This window comes from Protopterus annectens, chromosome 7.part0 (genome assembly GCF_019279795.1).
Source record: "Protopterus annectens isolate FY-2018-M chromosome 7.part0, PAN1.0, whole genome shotgun sequence".
In the NCBI taxonomy this organism is placed as follows: domain Eukaryota; kingdom Metazoa; phylum Chordata; order Ceratodontiformes; family Protopteridae; genus Protopterus; species Protopterus annectens.
In genome coordinates this window covers 1082274120-1082295620 of record NC_056739.1, presented here as the reverse complement: position 1 = coordinate 1082295620, position 21501 = coordinate 1082274120, and the positions used below count along the sequence as shown (strand labels likewise).

Sequence of the window (21501 nt, the reverse complement as noted above, 5' to 3'; positions counted from 1 at the left end):
GGTTAAGAAGTCTAATATGGATGGAAGAGGAGCCGTAAAGGGATCTAGATTATGATGCTCCACCCAGACGGAGAAACGTTTCCATTTACTGCAGTACACTTTCCTGGTGGAGGGCTTATGCGCTGCCACAAGGATGGCTTTAACTGGTGAAGAGATACCAGGAGTCCTAACTAGGAGTGGAACTGGAGCAACCAAGCCGTCAGCTTCAGATTGTCCAGATTTGGGGTCGGTAAGTCCGACAGATGGGAGATTAGATCCGGACTGGGATCCAGAATCCAAGGGGATTCACTAGGTGAGACCACAGGTAAGGGAACCAAATTTGCCGAGGCCAGAATGGGGCAATGAGGATCATCCTGCTCCCCAACCGCGAGGCTTTCTGTAAGAGCTGCAGCATCAGGGGTAGAGGAGGATAGGCATAAAGTAGACCGGGTGGCCAAGCATGCACCAGAGCGTCTCTTGGGGTTTCCCCTGGAGGGGGAATCAGAGCGAAGAAATTGCCGCATTTGGTGTTTGAGGGAGAGGCAAAAAGATCGCAGCAGGGTTGCCCCCATGTTGCAAATATCTGCTTCGCTACTAGTGGGTTGAGAGACCACTTGTACGGGGTAAGAAGGGTGTGGCTGAGTTTGTCCGCTAGGATGTTGGCCCGACCCGGAATGTGCGCTGCAATCAGAAAGCGGTTGGTGGAAATCTCCCATTTCCACACTCTCATGGCTTCGCAGCATAGAGGGTAAGACCTGGTTCCCCCCTGTTTGTTGATGTACCAGACAACTGACATGTTGTCCGACTGAATTGCAATCGTTCCTACGGGGAGGAGATTCTGAAGTGCTTGCAACGCGTACAGCACCACTCTCATCTCCAGAACGTTGATATGCAGGGAGGTCTCTGTATCGTTCCACGTGCCTTGGACGGTCCTGCCTGAATAATGTCCCCCCCCCACCCAAGGCGGGAGGCGTCTGTGGTCACCGTGGCGAGAGGGGGAGAGGTGCAGAAGGGTTGGCCCGTATGGAGGTCTGGAGCATGGAGCTACTATAATAGAGCCCTCCTGCAAGCCTTGCTGATAGCAATGGGGTGATGGAGAGGAAAAGACAGAAAGGACCATTGTACTAGAAGGGTCCACTGCAGTACCCGCATGTTCAGACGGGCACATGGAAGGAGCATTATCACTGCCGCCATGGAGCCCAGCACCCTCAGGACCAATTCCGCCGGTGGAGTCTCTGATTGGAGGATGGCCCGCACATGAAGTTGCAAATTCCGTAGTCGTTCCGACGTCAGGAAGGCTCGTAGATCTCTGGTGTCTATTCTGGCTCCTATGAATTCTATGACTTGTGTCGGGGCCAGAAAGGATTTGTCGGCATTGATGGTGATGCCTAACTGGGGGGCTAGGCGGAGAAAGAAATCTCTGGCTGAGCAAAGTAGATGTCTTGTTGGGGCGGTCAGGAGCCAGTCGTCCAGGTACGGAAAGACCTGTATTCCCTGGAGTCTCAGGTGGGCCGCAATCACTGCTAATACCTTGGTGAACACCCTGGGGGCTGTGGTGAGGCCAAAGGGAAGGACCCTGAACTGGTAGTGACTGGCTCCCAGCCGGAAGCTGAGGAACCTCCTGGATCGTCTGTCCATTATAATGTGGTAGCACGCACACTTGAGGTCTATAGAGCACATCCAATCGTTCTCCCTTAGAAGGGGAAGAATAGATTGAAGAGTGACCATTCGGAATTTTTCCTGGGTTACTGACAGGTTCAAACGGGACAGGTCTAGAATCGGTCTCAAGTCCCCTGTCTTTTTTGGCACCAAAAAGAACCTGGAGTAGAACCCTAATCCGAGCTGGTCTTGGGGGACAGGCTGGATGGCTCTTTTTCTTAGCAGCTGCTGAATCTCTGCGGCTGCAGCCTCCCTCTGATCGGGTGGTACATTGGGGAGGTTCTTGAATTTGGGAACATGAAGTAATGGGATTTTGTATCCTCTGGATATAATTCGAAGCACCCAGTGGTCTGTTGTGATGGACTCCCATGCCGCTAGGTGCTCCGAGAAGCGCCCCCCGACTGCCTCCATAGTGGCTGCTGCGTGGGCCGGTCAGAGAAAGGTTCTCTGGACCCAAAGTTCCTCGGAGCCCCTCTGCCCCTGGGGCGGCGTCCTCCCTGTCCTCCTCTGCCACGGTAGGACTGGTTGCCCAGAGCGGGTTGTGAATGTTGCAATTTCCGGAACCACATCATCTTCTGACGCTTTTCGTTCTTCGAAAAGGACCTCTGGGGAGCAGAGAAGCGGACTCCAACGGCAGACGTCTTCCCGTCCTCCTCTCTGGACAAGTGTCTCGTGAACCGTTTTGCCAAACAGGGCAGAACCATCGAAAGGGGCATTCGCAAAGGACGCTTTAAAGGGCTCCGCAAAGTCACAATGATGGAGCAAGGCCTGACGTCTCATGACTAGGCCCGCTCCGCTAGCTCTAGCGGCTCCCTCGGTGGCGTGGGACAATAGCCGCATAGAGGTATTTGAAATGGATCTCAGAGTGGCCATTTGGGTGGAGTACAATTGTTTGTTCTCCGCCGACATGGACTCGGGGGGGGGGGGGGGGGGCAGCATATTCTTTGATAAGATCCCGCTGCATCCTGGTGACATGTGCCATATAGTTCAGAGACCTTACCGAAAAGGTCGCTGAACTAAAAACTCGCTTCCCTAAGCAGTCCATCGAGCGGGACTCCTTGCTCGGTGGATGGACTGAGGGGCTCTCCTGAGCTAGTTCCCTCTTCATGGCTGCCGCCATCAACCTGGCATCTACGGGGGGACCCTTGCTCCAGTGTGACCGGTCTGCGAGGGGGGGAGGTTAGTATCCTGTCCGGGCGTTTGGGGATTGGCTCCACGGTGTCCGGGTCCTTCCACGCCCTGGTGGTAATAAGGTCCACCAAGGGGTTGGCCGGAGGGGACACCCAAGAGGTAGACGGGCCTGCTTCGAATGCCTCCAGAAACACGGACTCATCGGAGGAAGCCTTGGGGGCAGACCACCCACCTCTGATCCTCAACATCTCCATGATGTCTCCAAAGGAGACATCCTCAGGGGGTGATCTTGGGGAGCCTTCCCATTCATCCAAGTCCGTGTCCTCAGTTAAGGACTCAGGGGAGTCCACGTGCCTACTCTTGCACTTGTGCTTGCGGGGCACTTCCTCGGTGGGGGGGGGGCTGTCCGAGGAGGTCTCGTCAGCAACATCCTGTTCCAATGGAACAACCTGGGACATTTAAGCAGGCTGTCCCTGAGGCCAGGTGATGGAAGCCTGGCCCAGCAGAGAGGGAGTGCAGGGTGGAGCCAAGACAAGGGCTGGGGGTCTCCTCCTCCTTGGGCCCTGGGGAGAAGCAAGGAGATCGGAGCCGAGGAGGAGGAGACCTAGAAGCAGTGGAGGGAGAAGCCGTCTTAGCTGGCGGGGCCGAAGTGGAGGCCTCAGCCTGCCGTTTGTGGTGCTTCTCCCTCCGTTTCTCCCTCCTAGCCTCCCTGTCCTCCGGCGCTTTAGCGGGAGTTTGAGTCCCGGCCAAAGGAAGGGGGGCAGGAGTGGCAATGACCACAGCCTGTGGTAGTGCCACGGGAGCAGCGGAGGCCGGAGCCGAGTCCGGGGGCAAAAGTCCCGCCAGGACCAGCTTCGACCTCCGATCTTTCAGTGCCCTGGGGTTGAACGCTGCACAAATGGTACAGCCTGAGGTGAGGTGTTCAACCCCAAGGCACCGAACGCACCGAGTGTGGCCGTCAGCCGGGGAGAGCTTATGGCCACACTCGGTACATTTAGAAAAAATGGCTTTTGGGGCCTCAGCCATACTTTAAAGAAAAAGGAGTGCTACACAAACACACAGGCCCCAAAAACACAAACACACACTCACTAACGACCAGCGAAGGCAGGGAAAACTATGTAAAAAATAAAAATTACAGGGAACCTGACTCTTACACACTTTTTTAAATTTAACTGTTGAAAAAGTTGACTAAAAAACAGACTTAACTGACGATTTCACTAGAGCTCAAAGGAATCCAGCCATCCACAAGCGCGGCAAACTAGATCTGAGGTCATGGAGGGTTGGCAGGGGATTATGGGTGAGGGGAGGAGCTAGGAGCTAGGAGCTCGGATCCATTAGCTATGAAACAAGTTGCTGGCTCAGATCCGATATCGGATCCAAGACCCACAGGTTGCTGACAAATGAAGTCCCTACTTCAGATAACTGGTTTGAGCCAGACCTTTCACTAACAAAGTGGTAGTTGGCAAAACTTGACTTTTCCATCACTTCACTGATGGACTTATTCCAAGTAAGATAAAAAGTCTGCCACACATATCCTTCACTTTGCATGGTGCTACGCCAATGGCTAAAGTTGCACCAAGTGCTGTTCTGCTGATCCCTGTAGTGAGCGCACTCTACAGCTACCATCTGGCAAAAGATAAGACATATATATGCAGCTTTTCCCATCTATTTTGCTGTAAATGAACTAGAACTCTGATACTTGCAGCAATGTTTGATATAATACTTCTCCTCTGATAGCTGAGGCAGTGTTGTGTAGGTCGGTCAATGACAATCAAGAGCACACTTTGAAATGGCTTTTACTTTTAGGCATAAAATGTAAAACTTGTCCAAGTCAAATTTCAGGCTTGAGATAAAATGTGAAAAAAGGCAGAAAAGAACTTACAGGCTTATGGACTAGAAACTCTTAACCTAGCAAGCAACATCATATTGTGAAGAAGCATATGCAATCCCAAGTGCAGGAAGAGAAGAGAAAATAAAAAAAAAAAAACAGCTAAAGGGAGTACAGGAGAAAACTCCCTATATCAACTCCATATACTCCCTTGCTTCTACACCTGCATAACCTTGGAAATGAAATAAATCAGAAAGGGGTGCTTTGGGTGGTGGGCTTGCATTACTGCACAAACTAACATTTTGATTTGGGATTTCATTTTACAGGATATCAACATTCAACTTTAAGAAGCAGAACCTTGCAAGGTAGTGAGGATGCGAGGAATGAAAAAAAAAGGCACAGTAATTCAAAACAGCTTTCCTCAAATTAAATATCCAATAGCAGACAATCAAACTGAAAAGCATAAACCAGCAAAGTGCAGCAAAATCTTACTGATACAGCCTACAAACAGCCTACAAAACAAACAAAAAAAAAAAAAAAACAAAAACAAAAAAAACAGTGCAATAAAATAGTAGTATAAACTACTTTATAGGTTTCCCTTGCACACAAGTAACATGCTACTTCTGTCAGATAATTGCTCTTTCCATAGTATATTCCTGAGCTCTACTTACCGTGTGGGTATTAATAATTTCTCCTATAGAGATATAGATCACTGGTTTGCTGACTGTTACGAGATCAGAGTATTCATCAACATTGAACCTGTCCTCTGGTTCTGGGACTTCACAAGCAGCCTGGAAAAAACGTCTGTGAACAAAAAAGTACATATTGCAGTCATGCTTAATTACAAAACTAGGTGACACACAAAATATTAGCTGAAATAATTGTAAAGCATCTCTGCTATTATACCCCTCAACCTCTTAGTGCAACAAATCTGGACAAACAGAAGTCCAAAAATAGGGACAGATTTTAAATATTGTTCTTATAAACTTAGAAAGTAGCTAGAACACTTTGATGTGTGTCATAATGCATTTTCTGATGGATGATAAGTGTGAAACAAAGGTGAAACTCAAATATATGCCATTATCAAGTGGCTTTAATTCTCAGTGATTTGCTAGAAAACCACACATTTTATGAGAAATTGACCAAAAATAAAAAGCAATCTGGACATTCTGTGAAAATCTGGATAGTTGAGAGGTTTGACTGTTATACAAGTGTAACAGACAGATGGCACCAGTAATTAAATATATTGTGACAAATATACCATAGCAAAGTCTAAAACTGTCCAAGTCCTCCAATTCCTTGCATTATTTGGCAAAAACCCAACAGGTTTTTGAATTTATCAAAAGTTGAATTCTCCACTTTTCCTCTAAGAATCACTAGGTTATGTGCCATGTGCATTACTATGTGGCATCCACATGTTTTGCAAACAATGAACTCACAAAAGCTTCAGCCAGATGACAAAGTGGTCAGAGCTTCAACCAGATAAATTGTTTTTACTGGGGAGGAACAAGTCAACAGTCGCACAACTGCAGACAGACAGAAGCTCAAAACTCTGAATCACTTGCAGTGTCCCCCTCCAAAAACAAAAAAAAATGTACTGGTAATGATCAGAGTTTCAAATTTAAAACATAGAAACTGGCAAGTTTAAATCTGTCTCTGTTGGACTTGTTCATGTGTAGGGAAACCATATTTGTGGGGTTTAATAAAAAGAATAGCTCTAGTAGTCATTTCTTAGTAGTCAGCAAAACTTGAGAGACTGTCTCTTTTATGCCACACATGATTACAGCTATACACTCAGCAGTCTAGCAAGGAACCTCGGGTATTACAGTCTGGGATGAATCAGACTGCCACAATAATGAATCCGTCAAAACTGCAGAGGGTTGCAAGTGACAAGGTCAACTGTTGAAACCAAATGTGACAATCAACTGTTGGGGAGGAAATGGCTTTAATTATTCAAAAAACACTATTTGAAAAGGGAATACAAGGACAGCAAAGACAAAGGTTTAGTTACATATAAACTTACTGTACCTTAGAACTTTGTGGATTGCACTCAGAAAGGTCTCAATTTATGCACCCCTCCCATCACAAGCTTTTCCTTGGTGGGTTCACTTAAATTTCCTGTCTGAGTCTGACAGACTTGAAAATAAGTGTAAAGAAAAGGGAGCAATGATTTGCTTTCTTAAGTTCAAGGAAAGGCAGATGAGGACTACTGGAAGGCTTGCACAAGAACACCAAGGCCACAGGCAGAGGGCTGGAGGGTTCTGATTGCAGCCCACAAAGATTAAGGGTTATGATAATCAATAACTAAACTATTACAGGAGCTTGAATCAGAAGAGTTGCCACCTATGCAAAACTCCAGTGCATTGACATAAGGGGGAAGTATGCTAGGAAGAAGAGCAAACGGCAGTCTTAATGAAACCCCATCTCAATACAGACTGTATGGATAAGAAACTGATTAAGGTAACAAGTATGGAGACTTCCAAGATGGTTGCATGCTGATCAGCAACTTAACTTCAGCTGTTCCAGTATGTAAACAGAGAAATAAGAGCTAGCGATATTGTCAACTTGGGTTAAATTCAGTTACTGGCTGGTAAGTACACTACCTGAATGCCAGCAAAGAAGTTTTAGACAACTTGAAAGAAAATCAATGAGAAAAGGTGAAAACACTGGCAGGGAAGAATTCAACAGCTGTTCAGCAAAGTAGTTCAAGCTTCAGCTCTGGTACAACAGATGGCTACCAGTAATTTATTAAATCAATTATACTCAGAGGTGATTAAAATAAATGAAACACTGAAGGAGTATATCAACTCAACAAAAGGCTGAAAAAAATAGAAAGCTTTAAATAGCTATTCAGATGAACTGATAAAAGTACAAAAATCAGATGCTGAAATGGTAAAAAGGCTGGCTGATTATGAGGCTTCTCAAGAAGGGCTGTTTAAAAAAATGATAGTGTTAGAAGACAGTGCACAGAGGAAACCTGTGATTTTCTGCTGTACCAGAAAAACTGGGAGGAACAGACTATTAATTTTATGAAAGCACAAATAAGCAACTAGACCGGTTCTCTACAGCAACACATTTTTAAATGAAGGGGCATACCGAGTGTTTGTACCAAACCTAGCCATGAGACAGCAGCCAAGACTTACATTAGTAGAGATGTAATCATACCAACAGAAAGAGTTGACCATGATAAAACTGTGGCAGAACGGAGAAGTATTAAAACGGGAAGCAGCAAAGTGTTTGTGGAAAATGATTATTCAGTGTTCACCAGGCAGAAGAGAAGCAACTTTATCTTAGCAATCATGTCAAGAGGCACGTGAGAGATTCAAGCTGCTGTATCCTGCTGTCTTCAGAATACTTTTTCCTTGAGGATAAAATACATTTTTGGATACAGAACAGGCTAAGGAGGCAATAAGTTTATCCAACAAAAAGTGAGAAAGCAAACAGAAGAGCCTCTATTTCTCATTCTTCTGACAAAAAAAGCTTCTAGAGAGACTGTCAGTGAAACCTTGTTCAATGTTTGACAGAAAAATGCTCAAGACAGAAAAAAGCACAGGAGTTAACAAAATACATCAGGAGTACCCTGAACGTGAACCGCAGTCTGGTGTTGAGAAATGGAGATGATCAGGATGCAGACCAGCAACACTGAAATTAATGAATAAATGGGGCACTATAAACCATTAGTCACATTTGTGAAATATGGCTTTCCAAGAAGTGGTCGAGAAAGACTGGACTTTTGCTGACTGTTAAACTTGTGGGCGGACTGTAAAACATATAGCCCATATTATGTTAACGTGTAGGATGACACTAAAATGAAAAAAAAATAATAACCTATTAGTATTAGCATAAAAACATTTCATGATGTAAACTGCAGGTTATACAGTAAAGCAATTTTGTACAGTGAGTATCAGGGGTATTTTAAATCTAAGAGTCTTTTCAGTGACTGCTGTATATGTTACAGATATTAAACAAGTACTTTTTTAGTTATAAGAAATATAGCCTTTACAATACAAGAGAAGTAAGGCTGCACAAGACAAGATTAACTTAATATGCTGAGATCTTGGGCTGCCAGTGTGGGGGTGGGTGGGTGTAAAAGTGCACAGATTGGAATTAAAATAATTTATGTTATTTTTACATGGGTGGATATCTACACTAATGCCCTCGGTTCAAGCTATAAACAAGTGTTGTTTGTCAGCAAGTAGGCTTGCAAAATAAGAAAATGATAAAAGCCATGAAAAATGGCAAGTTCCTTTTATCTGAAAAAAAAAAATAGCTTGTTTTTTCCCATTAACAAATATTCTCAGTGGAAGTAGAGATGTATTCAGCTGAAGGCAGATATACATTCTCTGTTCTGGGTGAAATCTACGAAGATTCCTTCATTTTACTTCCATGTTACTTTTTTTCCCTCAGTGCTGACTACTTTTGCATGCAGATACAAGCAATTATTCTTGGGAGCTCTGAGCATTATTTGCTGAGGGAAATGCAAAATTTAAAGATACAATGGCAAGCAGTTCAGTGAAACAAAGTTTGAAATTCTGGGAAGTGAATCAGAGATAGTAGCCTCCCTGGCAGCCTGAATACTTCAATGCATTTAATATAACAGTGTGCAATTTAGTTTTATTTAAAGATAGCCACTGCTTTTTCCTCCCTAAGGGCTGAAAGAATGTTTTCTGAAGGCAAACAAGCTGTTTTTCACATCTGGGTAGGTGACAAAAGCTAAGAAAAAAACAGACACCAGTCAGTGTAATTGAGACATGTAACACACGCTTTAACAAGAGTAACCTTAATTTATGGATAGGTAATGCCTGTGGGTGCAGCTGTCAATTTTGGGCCACTGTTCCTATCTGGAGGGTTAAGCTTCATTTTTTGAAAATGTGCATAGTTGCGTGTTTGTTATGCGTTTACAGGGGGCGGGGTATTCTGAACATATATTAAGTTTTTTGTTTGAGAGTTTCCTTTAAAACAGAAAGCCCTGAAAAAATGTGACAGGCTCAAATGGAAATAAAAAGAAACAACTGTATAAAAGATCAGCCTGCCAAGCAATGCATCCATGTAAGACAAAAGTTGGAAATGCACATTAAAAAAATATGCCATGTCTATTAGGTGGCAACAAATAGCTATGCCATCCATATTACCTTAAAATATAAGTGATCTTACAGGCATAGACAAAAATGAGTACTTAATTATATTAAGAAATGTAGACTGTGAATAAGGAGTGCAAGAGGAAACACATCTGGAAATAAATGATTATGTGAATTTCATATAGAAAGAATTTCGGGATCAATATTCAGCAAAATATCAAGGAAGAAAAGGAGTAGTAATAATACTGATTGCTAGTCAGGCTCCAATAGTGACAGAAGAGGAATAAAAGACAATACCAACAGCATTTGTGTTTTTTATGGGATACTGGTAAGGGATGAGGATTATATGGGTATGTACTTGCATTTCAACAAAAACTGCTAACCAGCTTTCAGCAAGGGGATATTATTTAATAGTTGAGGACTGGAAAATTACAATCATAAGGATGTATCAGGGGGATCTAGAAGGGAAAATACAACAACAGGGTAGATTTCTGAAGAAATTTATAAAAATACTTGGTATGGACGACATGAATCCAGTATCAGGAAATCTGAAAATTTACATATTATTCCTCAGGATACAATAACTGGGTTAGACTGGATAGAAATTATATCACACAATAATCTGTGTATGTTTGACTGAAAGCTTCAACAGCCATCCAACAGCTGTTTCAGATCACAAACTGATAAAAACCAAGATAAAACAGGTAATGAACTAAAAACAAGACATTGTCACTTTCTCACCTACAGCTTAAAAAGACAGGAATTTACAGAACTGGTAGTAGAACTCATTTGAGAGTCATTACAGAAGACAGAAATTTCTTCAGACACGATAGCTAGAAAATGAGATAAAATGAAAATGGGAGTTTAAAATAGGGCATAAATAAAAGAGAAAAAGATATGGTTAAGTGATAAATTTTTAAGCTTAGTTTGGAGACTGCTAGAGGCATAGAAGCTTAAAAACACAGCATATAAAAATGCGAAGTCAAAGCTATTAGATTAATTCATTTTTATAGTTGAAATGCTTTACAGTCTGCAGTGTTTTTCAAGTGGTTTCTGTGCTGTGCCTATGAGTTTAAATCACTTCTGAGTGGGCTCTCTTTTTTATTGCATTTTTACTATCTCCCTCCTGAATCTGAAGCTACAGCTTAAGTAGATCATCATTGCTTAGCTAATTCTGTGTTTTAGATAATTTTCAAACAATATCAATTGTTATTCATCTGAGCTTTTAATTGGATTATCAGCATTGGTCATCTAAATTCTGTGTTGTATTCACTTTTCAAACTTAAATCAAAAAGCCACCTTTGACCAGTTGTATGACTTGTAACTTGAGCTTGATATAATTAAACCAAGATCCCTCCCAGTATTTTACATTACACAAAACAGTGACTCACCTTAGTTTTGGGACTGTTGTAAGCTTTTAAACTAGGGGGCTTTTGCGTTGCCCGCCACCACTGTATATCTGGCCCTAAAAGCTCCTCCTAGTTTTACCTCCTCTGCTCATCTTATGGAGTACTGGCAGATGAAAACGGGTAGCCCACCCCCATTAGACTGTGATTACGATTCCAGTAGCAGTAGTTTTAAGCCCATCGGAGCACAGAACAACCCTGGGTAAAATCCTGCCATTCCCTCTTAGGATCCTTAGGAATACAAAGAATGTACTTAGTTTTCTGCTTCTTCTTCAGAGGGAAGCCAGCCTTGATTAATCTAGGAGGCTTGAAGCCATGCCTAGACTCTATAATAAGGGTATCAGGGATCGCTTTCCTTAACCGGAAAGTGGGGAACCCTCCCTAGGCCCTTTGGAAATGATCAGCTGTGGTTCTCCCTCAACGTCCAGTGCTAACATATGCACTGCTTCAGAGGACATGTGAGAAGCCGGTTCCATGACGGACTCCGATAGGGTCATAGGAGAGTAAACCAGTGTCGGCAATGGATGGTCCTTCACTCACTTCAAAAGATATGTCTGGTGGATGCTGGACAGCAGCATAGTCAGACCAACACTTCTTGGTCTTCTTTTTAAGAGATGACCGTACCTCAGGGTGGGCAGATTCAGCCATGGTACCAAAGGTCAGACGTTTGAGATGTTGGCTCTCAAGATAAATGGATAAAGAGGACAGGCATCTGCAATGCATTACTGGAACAAAAGCCTGACAAATAGTACACTGGATTAGATTGTGTGAAGCACCTAGGCAGAGGAAGGTTGGGACCTGCGGAGAGGATCTGTTTTTTTTAAATTTTTTTATAAAGTCCCTTGCTTCTTAGTTGAATCTTGCACTAAAATCAGATTCAATGGCTCTGGATCCAGAGGGGAGTGCAGGTAGGAGTTCATGCCATGGGTATGTCAAAACTCTGGGATTTCAGTGCAGAAGTTGGACTCAAAGAATCACATGACCTCTCCCTTGTTTCTGACTCCTTATGCCTCGAGCTTTTCTTCAACAATTTTAGATTTTGCTGACTCTGCTTGTGGCAGCAAAAGTCCTTTCAAGATCTTTTTTTTCCATCTATTGGGCAGGGCTCTAAGTCAAAACCAGCTCAAATACCAAATTCCAGAAATAAATGTTGCATCCCCAAACACACCACATAAAGGTCATGTGTGTCTAAGGAGGAATCTTGTGTCCGTATAGTGAACACTTCATATGTAGCTGCTCTGCTTTTCCTTGTTCATTACTGAAGATTAAGAACATATAGAAAAATACACTGTACAATTATAAACGCTTAAAAAGAAATCAAACATCCTACATACACTAGTATTTAGACTAACAGAAATAAATATCATAAAGGAAAGAAAACAAATATATTGCAGTGGAGTGGAGGAATGAAGATCCATGTCTTTTCTCTGTTGCAGCAAATGAAATCTGAGGTTACTAGAGGAAGTGGTGTATTATGGGTGGGAAAATTTCTTAAAGGGGCTCAAAGCTGGACCACTAATTCTGACAATTCAAATCAAGTAACTGGTTCAAAGACCCACACATCTGATTGAATGGACTTGACTGCATGAACAGGATCCAAAGTTAAGTATATGCACTATGTCAAACACCCTTGACAAAATCTGCAAAAGCTTTTGCACAGTCATTCCAAAGGCCAAGGAGCCAAGTCATACTGTAAATGAGAATTTGCTGCATTCTCTGAACACCTGGTTTCCCGTACCTGACTATGTGAGAGTTGAGCCACATGGGGGGTGGTATCAGTTGGAAATGCACAGATAAGGCATAGAAGTTAAGCAGAGCTTTCTTTCCCTAGATATCTAAGCATCCATACTCCATATACAGAGAAAAATCACTACTTATTTGACCATCACTGAGGTTGGTCTGGGGACACTTTTCAGTTAAGACCTAGGTTAGTGACAGTTCAAACAAAGAAAAATATGAAAGTACAGTTGTATAAAATCTTATCACAACAGAAGACGTCTTTCCTTTCACAGTTACAGTATTCCTTACTCAAGGGATTCCCTGCCAAGGGTAGCCCAATGTCCAGCCAGTATGCCAAAGCCTTAGGATTATTAGCATGCTGTACGTCACTTGTATGCACCCCGCTCATGGTGATAGGCATAAAGATGACATACAGATGTAAATACTTCAGAACTTTAAAGCCTCAGGAGGAGGAACAAGTGCATCCAAAAGGAGAAAAGAAAAAAAGGAGCAGAAAAGGGTTTATATTAGATAAACAAAAATTTATGTTAGCGAACGCAATAATCGAAAATCCCGGACCTCGATATGCCTTTTACGAGATCGCTGTACAGTGAATATATATATATATATATATATATATATATATTTAGCAGGGGGTGTGGGGGACGCAGCCCCACACAATAGTGAGTTTGAGGTCTAGGATTTTCAATTAGAGCGTATGCCAAGATAAACCTTCATCTATCTAATATAAACCCGCAGAGAAAAGGGTGAGGAGGAAGGGAGCAAATACTGCAACAGTGAAGAGGACATCTATTGTTATGGTAAGATTTTACACACCTGTTCTATGTCCTTCTATATCACTGCTGCAATATTCCTTACTCAAGGAACAGTACAAAAGCTCAAGAGAAGGAACCAGCAGAGCCCTCAAGAAAGCCATGCAGGATAGCCCATGGGATTGGTATCCAATTCCTTGAAAACTGCACCAGACGAAGACACAGCCCTGGTAGAATGAGCCTTTACAGAAGTAGAAATGATTTTCCCATGAAGAGAGTAACAAGAGGAAATGGCCTTAGAAATCCAAGAAGAAATGGTTTGCTTGGAAACAGCCAAACCTAGAGATCTAGGATGAAAGGAAACAAAAAGTTGCTCAGACTTGCAAATGGCCTTAGTCTTATCCAAATAATATCTGAGCTGCCTATGTAAATCCAAGGTGTGAAGAACCTTTCACTAGCAGACTGCGGAGAAGGGAAAAAAGTGGGCAAATTAATAGACTGATTAAGAGACAATTCATTCAACCCACCTTGGGCATTAAAGGAAGATCAGCACGAACAGGCACCCTATCCCGACTAAAAACTAAAAAAGGAGGGACAGCCATAAGGGCCTGAAGCTCAGACACCTTTCTAACTCAAGTAAGGGGCAACAGAACAGTCTTCCACGTACAATGCTGCAAAGAAATTGAAGGCAGAGTCAATTTTTCAAGCACAAAATTGAAGTCTCAGGAAGGAGGAATAGGCTTCCTAGGAGGCCTAATATGAACGATGCTTTTAAGAAATTGTTTAACCTCAAATCTACAGGCCAGAGGAGGAGGCAAAGGCAGACAAGCAGAAATAGCTGAAACGTGGGTGTTAACTGAAGAATATGCCAACCCAGCATGGAGAAATTCGCACAAATATGAGAGATCAAAAGAATTTCCACAAAAAGTGGATCCAGGTTAGGAGCAAGACATCAAATTTTCCATTTGTACAAATACGTTTTCCTGGTAGCAGGTTTCCTGGCCTCATGCAGAACGTGAAACACATCCTCAGAAAAGTGATCCCTAAAAAGGATCAAAACCCAATCACCCACACTGTCAGGTGAAGAACGGACAAGTGAGGCTGGATGAGAGACCCCTTTTCTTGTGCAAGTATACCCTGTGAGGTAACTTGTGGTTATTGCCCTTGGCTAGGTGCAGAAGAAGAGGAAACCCAATGCTGTCTGGGCCGAAGGGGAGTCGCCAACAAGATTTTGTGAGAGTCCTGTTCTATCTAGAGCAGGACCCTCGGAATAACAGGACGAGGGGGGAAGGCATAAAGAAACATCCTCTTCCAAGAAACAGAGAAGGCATCCACCTTCCAAGCCAGAGGACATAGGACTTTGGTGAAAAGAGAGAGGAAGTTGTCTGTTCAGAGGACAGGCAAAAAGATCTACTTGAGGAGTACCCCACTGGTTGACAATGTCCAGGAACACATCTATGTGAAGCATTCACTCATGAGTCTGTGTTATGGACCTGCTCAGATAGTTCGCTACAAGGTTTTGTTCTAAAGGAATATAAATAGCCTGAAGAGTCATCAGATACTGGACAGCCAGATCCCAGACCTGATGCGATAATCTGCACAAGTAGGACTGTGTCACCCCTTGCTTTTTGATAAACCACAAAATTGTGGTATTGTCTGTAAAGATTTTAAGAGGCCCTGGAAGAAAGAGTATGGAAAGCCTGAAGAGCAAGAAAGACAGCTCTCATAGCGTTGATATTGATATGGTCCACTCTCTGACGAAGGGACTAAAGACCCTAGAACCTTTAGAGGGCTAAAAGAAACTCACATCCCATTTCTGAGGCATTCGAAGAGAGTTCCTGAGAGGGGATGTGGCTGAAAAGGAAGCCCTGGGTTGAGAGACAGTTGATGAATCCACCACTGAAGCTCTAATTTGAAGCATGGAAGAGAAGTCCAAAAGATGAGACTCGAAGCTATACTGACTTTAGGAAACACTGTAGCTTTCTCATGTGAAGCCTGGCTAGAGAAAGCATAGGAATGGTGGAAGCCATGTATCCTAGAGCCCCTAGAAACTCCCTGGCTGTAACAGTGACCTGAAGAAGGGTTTGAAAAAAGGCAATCAATCAGATTCAAAGCCTTGGGGGGGCAACAGGGATGCAACTATATGAATGGTCTGGAGACTGCACCAAAGAAAAACATGATCCTGAGAAGTATTCATTAAGGACTTTTTGGAAATTTCCTATACATCTTAGGCTTTGCAAGAGACAAACAGCATAATGGAGGTGCTGAAGCAGAGTCTTTGGAGAGGAAGTCTGAATAAGCAGGTCATCCAGGTAAGGAAAAATTTGTACCCCCCCATACCTCTCAAGTGTACCCCAGTACGACGAACGTACCTCATTTGGGGTCTTAAAAAGTTCATGTTCCTCAAAGTTCCTCAACGTTCCACATTGAAAGACTCTGTCACGCATTCAGTGTTAGGAATTTTTATAAGTGAAATCCATGGTAAATAGAAATAATCATATTAATTCAGTAAAAGATCTTCTTTGCAAGTAAAACCAGAATATTTTAGCCATTCTATGGCCTTCCCAGTTGAAGTTGTTAGTAAGCCATTAGTATGTGTCCCACATTTTATTTATTTATTTTATTTTATTATTTTTATTTTACATTTGTTAACTGGGTTAGTCTGGCTGAGCTTTTGGCTCATTTTCAGCAGAGACACGGGGAGAAAAGCTCCTCTGGAATAGAAAACAATTTATTAAATTTTAGTAACATAGTAGTAACAATCAGCTATAGGATCTTACAAGCAGAGACCTGGAGAGAAAAAAAAGCTCCTCAGGCAATTCAATTATACAGAGTATTAACAACTGGCAGACAAGTATGCGAGTTGTTACAAACAAGGCTTTAAACAATTAGCAGAAGAAAATGTGACTAGTTACAATATTATTTTAGCTGCTTACAGCAAAATGAGTTGATAGTTAGGTAGATGCTTATTTAAAGTGGGTAGGATCTAGTTGTATAGGAGTTTGGAAACCAGAAAGTAAAGTAGGAATGGCTAGTAGGAGATGTAGGGAGGTAGAGTATAGGAGACAGACTAGACAGGTAGGTTGTTTTGAGACTAAGAATTAAGAGTGGTCGGAGATAAGAGGAAGAGAAGAGGTAGAAGAGGCAGGGGAATAGTGTTAAAAACACATTAAGAGTGAGGTGGTGAAATAGGAGAAAGGATGGTGGTTTCAGGGTGGTTGGCTACAGTGGCAAGACCATTTTGTTTTTAGGTATTTCTTTGTGGCCAATTTGAAACTTTTGCTATGCTAGAGGGATTTTATTTCCAAGGGGAGTTGGTTCCAGGATATAGCTGGGTTATAGTTATAGAATGCAGCCTATTTTGGTATTGGGTTTGTAGATGTCTAATAATTCTTGATTTGAGCTGTTTAACGTCCTAGCAGGGGAATATTTGGATATGATAGTGGAGAGGCTGGGGCAGAAGGAGGGTAGATAGAGGATTGAGTGGATGATTTGTAGTTGGTATAGTTGGAGCAGCTAAGGGAATTCTAGCCAGTCTAGTTGCTGTATTGCTAAGCAGTGGTGTGACTTGCAGGTTTGGTTAGCTGCAAATCTGGCAATCTTATTATAGGTAGTTTCAAGCTTGGAAATAAGTGAAGAATTTAGGTTTTTGAATATGTGGCAGCTGTACAGGAGTGTTGGGAGTAATAAAGCCTGGGAGAGAGTTATTCGGGCAGTGTTAGTTAAGTATTTCTTGCTACGGAAAAGGTGTCCAAGTTTCTGATGAGTTCTTTTTACCGAGTTAGTAATATGGAGATCAAACTTAAGCTGATCATCTACTGTGACACCTAGCAATTTAGTACTAGATTCAGCTGATATGATAGTGTTGTTGCAGGATAATATGGTAAATGTACTTTTGAGTGTGGTGATGTTTTTAGGGAGGAAGAGTAGGAGCTTAGTTTTTTTGGGATTAAGTATTGGTTTATCACTAAGCCAAGTCTCAATGGTGTGGAAGGATGCATGGGTAGTTGAGTGGAGGTCAGTTGGGTTGTCAGCAATGGTTATAACAGTTGAGTCATCAGCATATTGCACAAGAGATGACTGGGGACAAGAGGAATAGAGCAAGTTAGTGAAAATATTAGAGAGTAGTGGTCCAAGTATGGACCCTTGGGGGACTCCCATTTGTACAGTGAGAAGGGAGGACAGTGCAGAGAGCCATTTAACTGACTGCTGGCAGGTTGAGAGATAGCTGGAGTACCAGGAGATAGTAGGGGAGAGAAATGTAAGTTAGTGAGTTTATCTAGGAGGAGTGGGTGAGAGACAGTGACAAAGGCTTTAGAAAGGTCAAGGAATAGGCATGAGACAAGTTTATTGTTATCATGAGCTAGGGAAACTATGTTGATGAATGATATGAGTGCAGTAGTTGTACTATGCTTGGGGAGGAAACCATGCTGTTGTGGGTGTGAGAAGGTTTTCCTGGTGAAGGTAATGCATTACCTGCTTGTGAATGCATTTCTCTAGGATTTTTGAGAGTGGAGTGAGTATGGCAATCTGTCTGAAGTTGGACATGTCTGAGGAGTTGCCCCTCTCTGTGAATGGGTAGAGTAAAGAAATTCTTCCACACAGTGGGGACATAGGATTCAGAAATGGATCGGTTGACTAAGATGGATACAGGATAGGCATGAGGTTCAGAGGCAATCTGCAGGAAGTAAGAGGGTAGTTTGTCAATAGTTGGGGAGCAAGGTTTAAGTTTAGAGAGTAATGCCTTTACATAGTTGATAGTGCTTTTAAAGAGAAGGAGTTAGGAGGATTTGGAAGAGGTATAGAGTTTGTGGGGGTGCTAGTGTAGTTTTTTGGGGGGAGAGAATTTATTATGGAGGTTATTGAGTTTATAAAATGATTGTTAAATTTGTTGGCTATGTCTTCAGGTGTTGCATTGGGACATGGGTTAAGAGAGGAAGGGTTTCCTGGATGAAGAGTCTGTTTAATAGAGCTCCAGAATTTATTTGGATCTGATTTAAGAGTAGAGGGAGGATTGGCATAGAAGTTTGTTTTGTCATAATGGATGACTTTTTTAAATTTTATTTCTGAGTTCTTTATATTTCTGAAGAAGAGAAGGGGACCTAGTTTTAGTCCACATTTTCCAAATCCTATCCCAGTCTTTCATGAGGGTTCTGGTAGACTTAGTGAGCCAGGGAGCAGTATTAGATTTGATTCTAATTGTGCGAAGAGGAGCAAGGGAGTTAAGAGCGTTTAGGAATGTAGTGTTGAAGGAGTGGACAGCCTCATCTAAAGGAAGAGTGGTGAGGTAAAACCAGTTAATTTTGGAGAGTTGGTGAATAAAGGAGTTAGGACAGAAATGAGAAAGTGAGCGGGTGGTAATAAATTTGTTAGGTTTGGTAAGGTGGAGGGTATGTCTGGTAACGGTTTTATAGGGCAGTGGTCGCTGAGGGCATTTGGAAGGGTTTGGGAGTTGACAGTTTTGAGGGTGGGAGACCAATATCCAGTCAAGAAGAGAGCTAGGTAGGTGAGATTTATTAATGTAGGTTGGGGTTGTGATTACATGCTCAAACCCATGTAGGTTTATACAGGAAGAAGTGCTGGGAGCTTGTATTGTAAGCCAATCAATATTAATATCTCGCAGTATAATTATTTCATTGTGGATGGTATGTGAGGGGTGAGATAGGATGTTCTCAAGTATGTTAATATCACCAGAGTAACTATGTCAGCAGTAGAGTTAGCTATCCAAGCATGGAGTTCTTGAACTTTATTGACAAAGCTCCCGACATTGATTGAGCAGAATTGTACTTGTTTTTGTGGGTTGGAGGGGTTGGCAGGTTTAGATACAGGGGGTTATTGTTCAGGGTAGTGTCTGTAGGGTCTGGGTTGGGATGAAATGTCACCAGATAGAAGTAGAGGTTTGTAATGGGGTTTTAATTTGAGTGAGTAGACTTTTTTTTTTTGTTTTAAAGGGGAGGGGGAGATATTTTTATTTTAAGAATGGGAGTGGTGGGGGGGGAGGATGGAGGGACAAATTAGTAGATAGGGTTGTGGTGTAGTACTTGAGTTAAGAGTGGTGTTTGAGGGATGGAAATAGGGAGTAGGTAATTGTGAGTGATAGGTGAGGTGATAGAGTATAAGGCGTAGAGAAGGTAAGAGTATAGTTTGAGTTGTAAGAGACATGTCACTTTATGGGATGTAGAACAGAGGATGAGAGGAAGGGGTGGGAGTAAGGTATAGTAGTCTTTGATAGTGGATAGGAGGCAAGTGTGGGGAGGAGCAAAAAAGGGAGGTAGTATGAGAAAAGAAAGTACAGGGGTGGGGGATTAGGGAGGAAGTGAGGGGGTATGGTTGTATGGCTAGGTATAAAGGTAATGATATGGGGGGTGGGTGGGAGCGGAGCGGGACTACACCTTCCAGATAGAACTTAGCTAAAAACTTAGCTAAAAAACTATCAGCTAGTCCAGGGACACTTACTAGAGATGCTACACCTGGAGGGCTTTCAGCTGCAATTAGAGCAAATATGGTATCCAGCATTTTTAAAACATTTGGTGTATTGTACCTGAGCAGTCACTTGGGGTGGGGGAAGGGAGGGAAACCTTCAATTGGAATTTAAAGTAGCAGGGGAGAATCCAAGGGACTCTGCTAAACCTAGCTAATTATCAAGGACAGCCAAGGAAATGAGGTAAACAAAAAGGCACCCTTGTTCAAGGACTGGAAGGTTTCTCCAAGAAAAACTATGTGTAGGAATACACCACAGGTGGAAATTGTATGCTGCTTACTAGTCTGCAAAGGCAGATTTTATTCTCTTTTATATTTGTATTCCCCTTTGCTCATTATTTGCTGCACACAATGTAGCTAAAGATAAAAGCAGCTGGAGACTTTGCACCTCTGTTTGGTGTTTAGTGGAGAACAAGTATTGAGGAGGAGGGACTGAAGGCTATGACTATTGAGAGGGGATAAACACCTTCACATATAACAAATTATCAACAGTGAAATGGATGAAAGGGGTGGGGGTGGGCTAAGAGGAAGAAGGTTTGCAGCTATTGTCCCCTTTTTCCCATTTGTTCCACGTTATGAGGGCTAGTGGTCCTCATTTTAGAGATGGAAGGTTGAGAGCTATGCCCCCCTGCAAAAGACAACCACAAAAATGAGGCATTTGGTGAAGACCCTTGGGGCAGCAGAGAGGCCAAAGAGTGAAGCAGAGAACTGAAAATGTAAAGAAGAAACAAAGAACCTCAAAAATCTCCTGAAATGGGGATTAAAGAATGTGGAGATAACCATCCTTGAGATCCATAGGTTCATAGGTAGGTACTAGGCTATTGGCCCTAGGGCCTATATAAGCCTAGCCAAATGGTACCTTGGCTTTTGCCAACCAAGATAATTACTTTCCTGTGCCCCTGTTAAGCAGAGCCACAGAAGTGATCCCCGGGGTGAATTTCCTTTCTCTTCCAATCATCAAGATTTTTTTTGAAGAGTGCTAATGAGGAGCTTTGTTTGATATAGATAGGTAGTTTGTTCCAGAGCATGGGAAGTCTCTGGGACAGGAATCTATCCATCCAGCATGTTCTGTTTATTGTGGTGACAAGGTTGAGGTCCCTAAAGCGTGTAGTTCGGTGGGATTGGGATTTCTTTACGTGGAGCATGTCCAAAAGTTCTGGGTTTGACATAGCTTTGTATGTTAGGTAGAGAGCGCCTCTGAGCAGGCGATATGTGACAGAGTAAACCTGGAGTTTTTTGAGACGGTCTGCGTAGGGCATCTGTTTGAGGCCGGTAATCTTCTTTGTGAGGTATTCTGTGGCCTTTCCAGTTGTTGTAGATGTCTTGTGAGGTGCATACCTAAAGGGGCGTTGTACTCTATAATGGGACTAATGAGTGATGAGTAGAGGGGAACAATGACCTCTTTTTTCCTGGATGAGAAACCTTTTGTGATGTACATACCAAAAGGG

At 42.7% G+C, this 21501-nt stretch overlaps 1 protein-coding gene across 1 annotated transcript in view; it reads right to left on the bottom strand.

Annotated features, from left to right (window-relative positions):
* Positions 1-21501, bottom strand: part of IQGAP1 (IQ motif containing GTPase activating protein 1) — a 1927315-nt gene that overhangs the window by 349734 nt on the left and 1556080 nt on the right. Inside the window, exon 28 of the mRNA XM_044076373.1 lies at positions 5269-5401. Coding sequence (XP_043932308.1) covers positions 5269-5401 — 133 coding nt within the window. The remainder of the gene's footprint in view (positions 1-5268; positions 5402-21501) is intronic.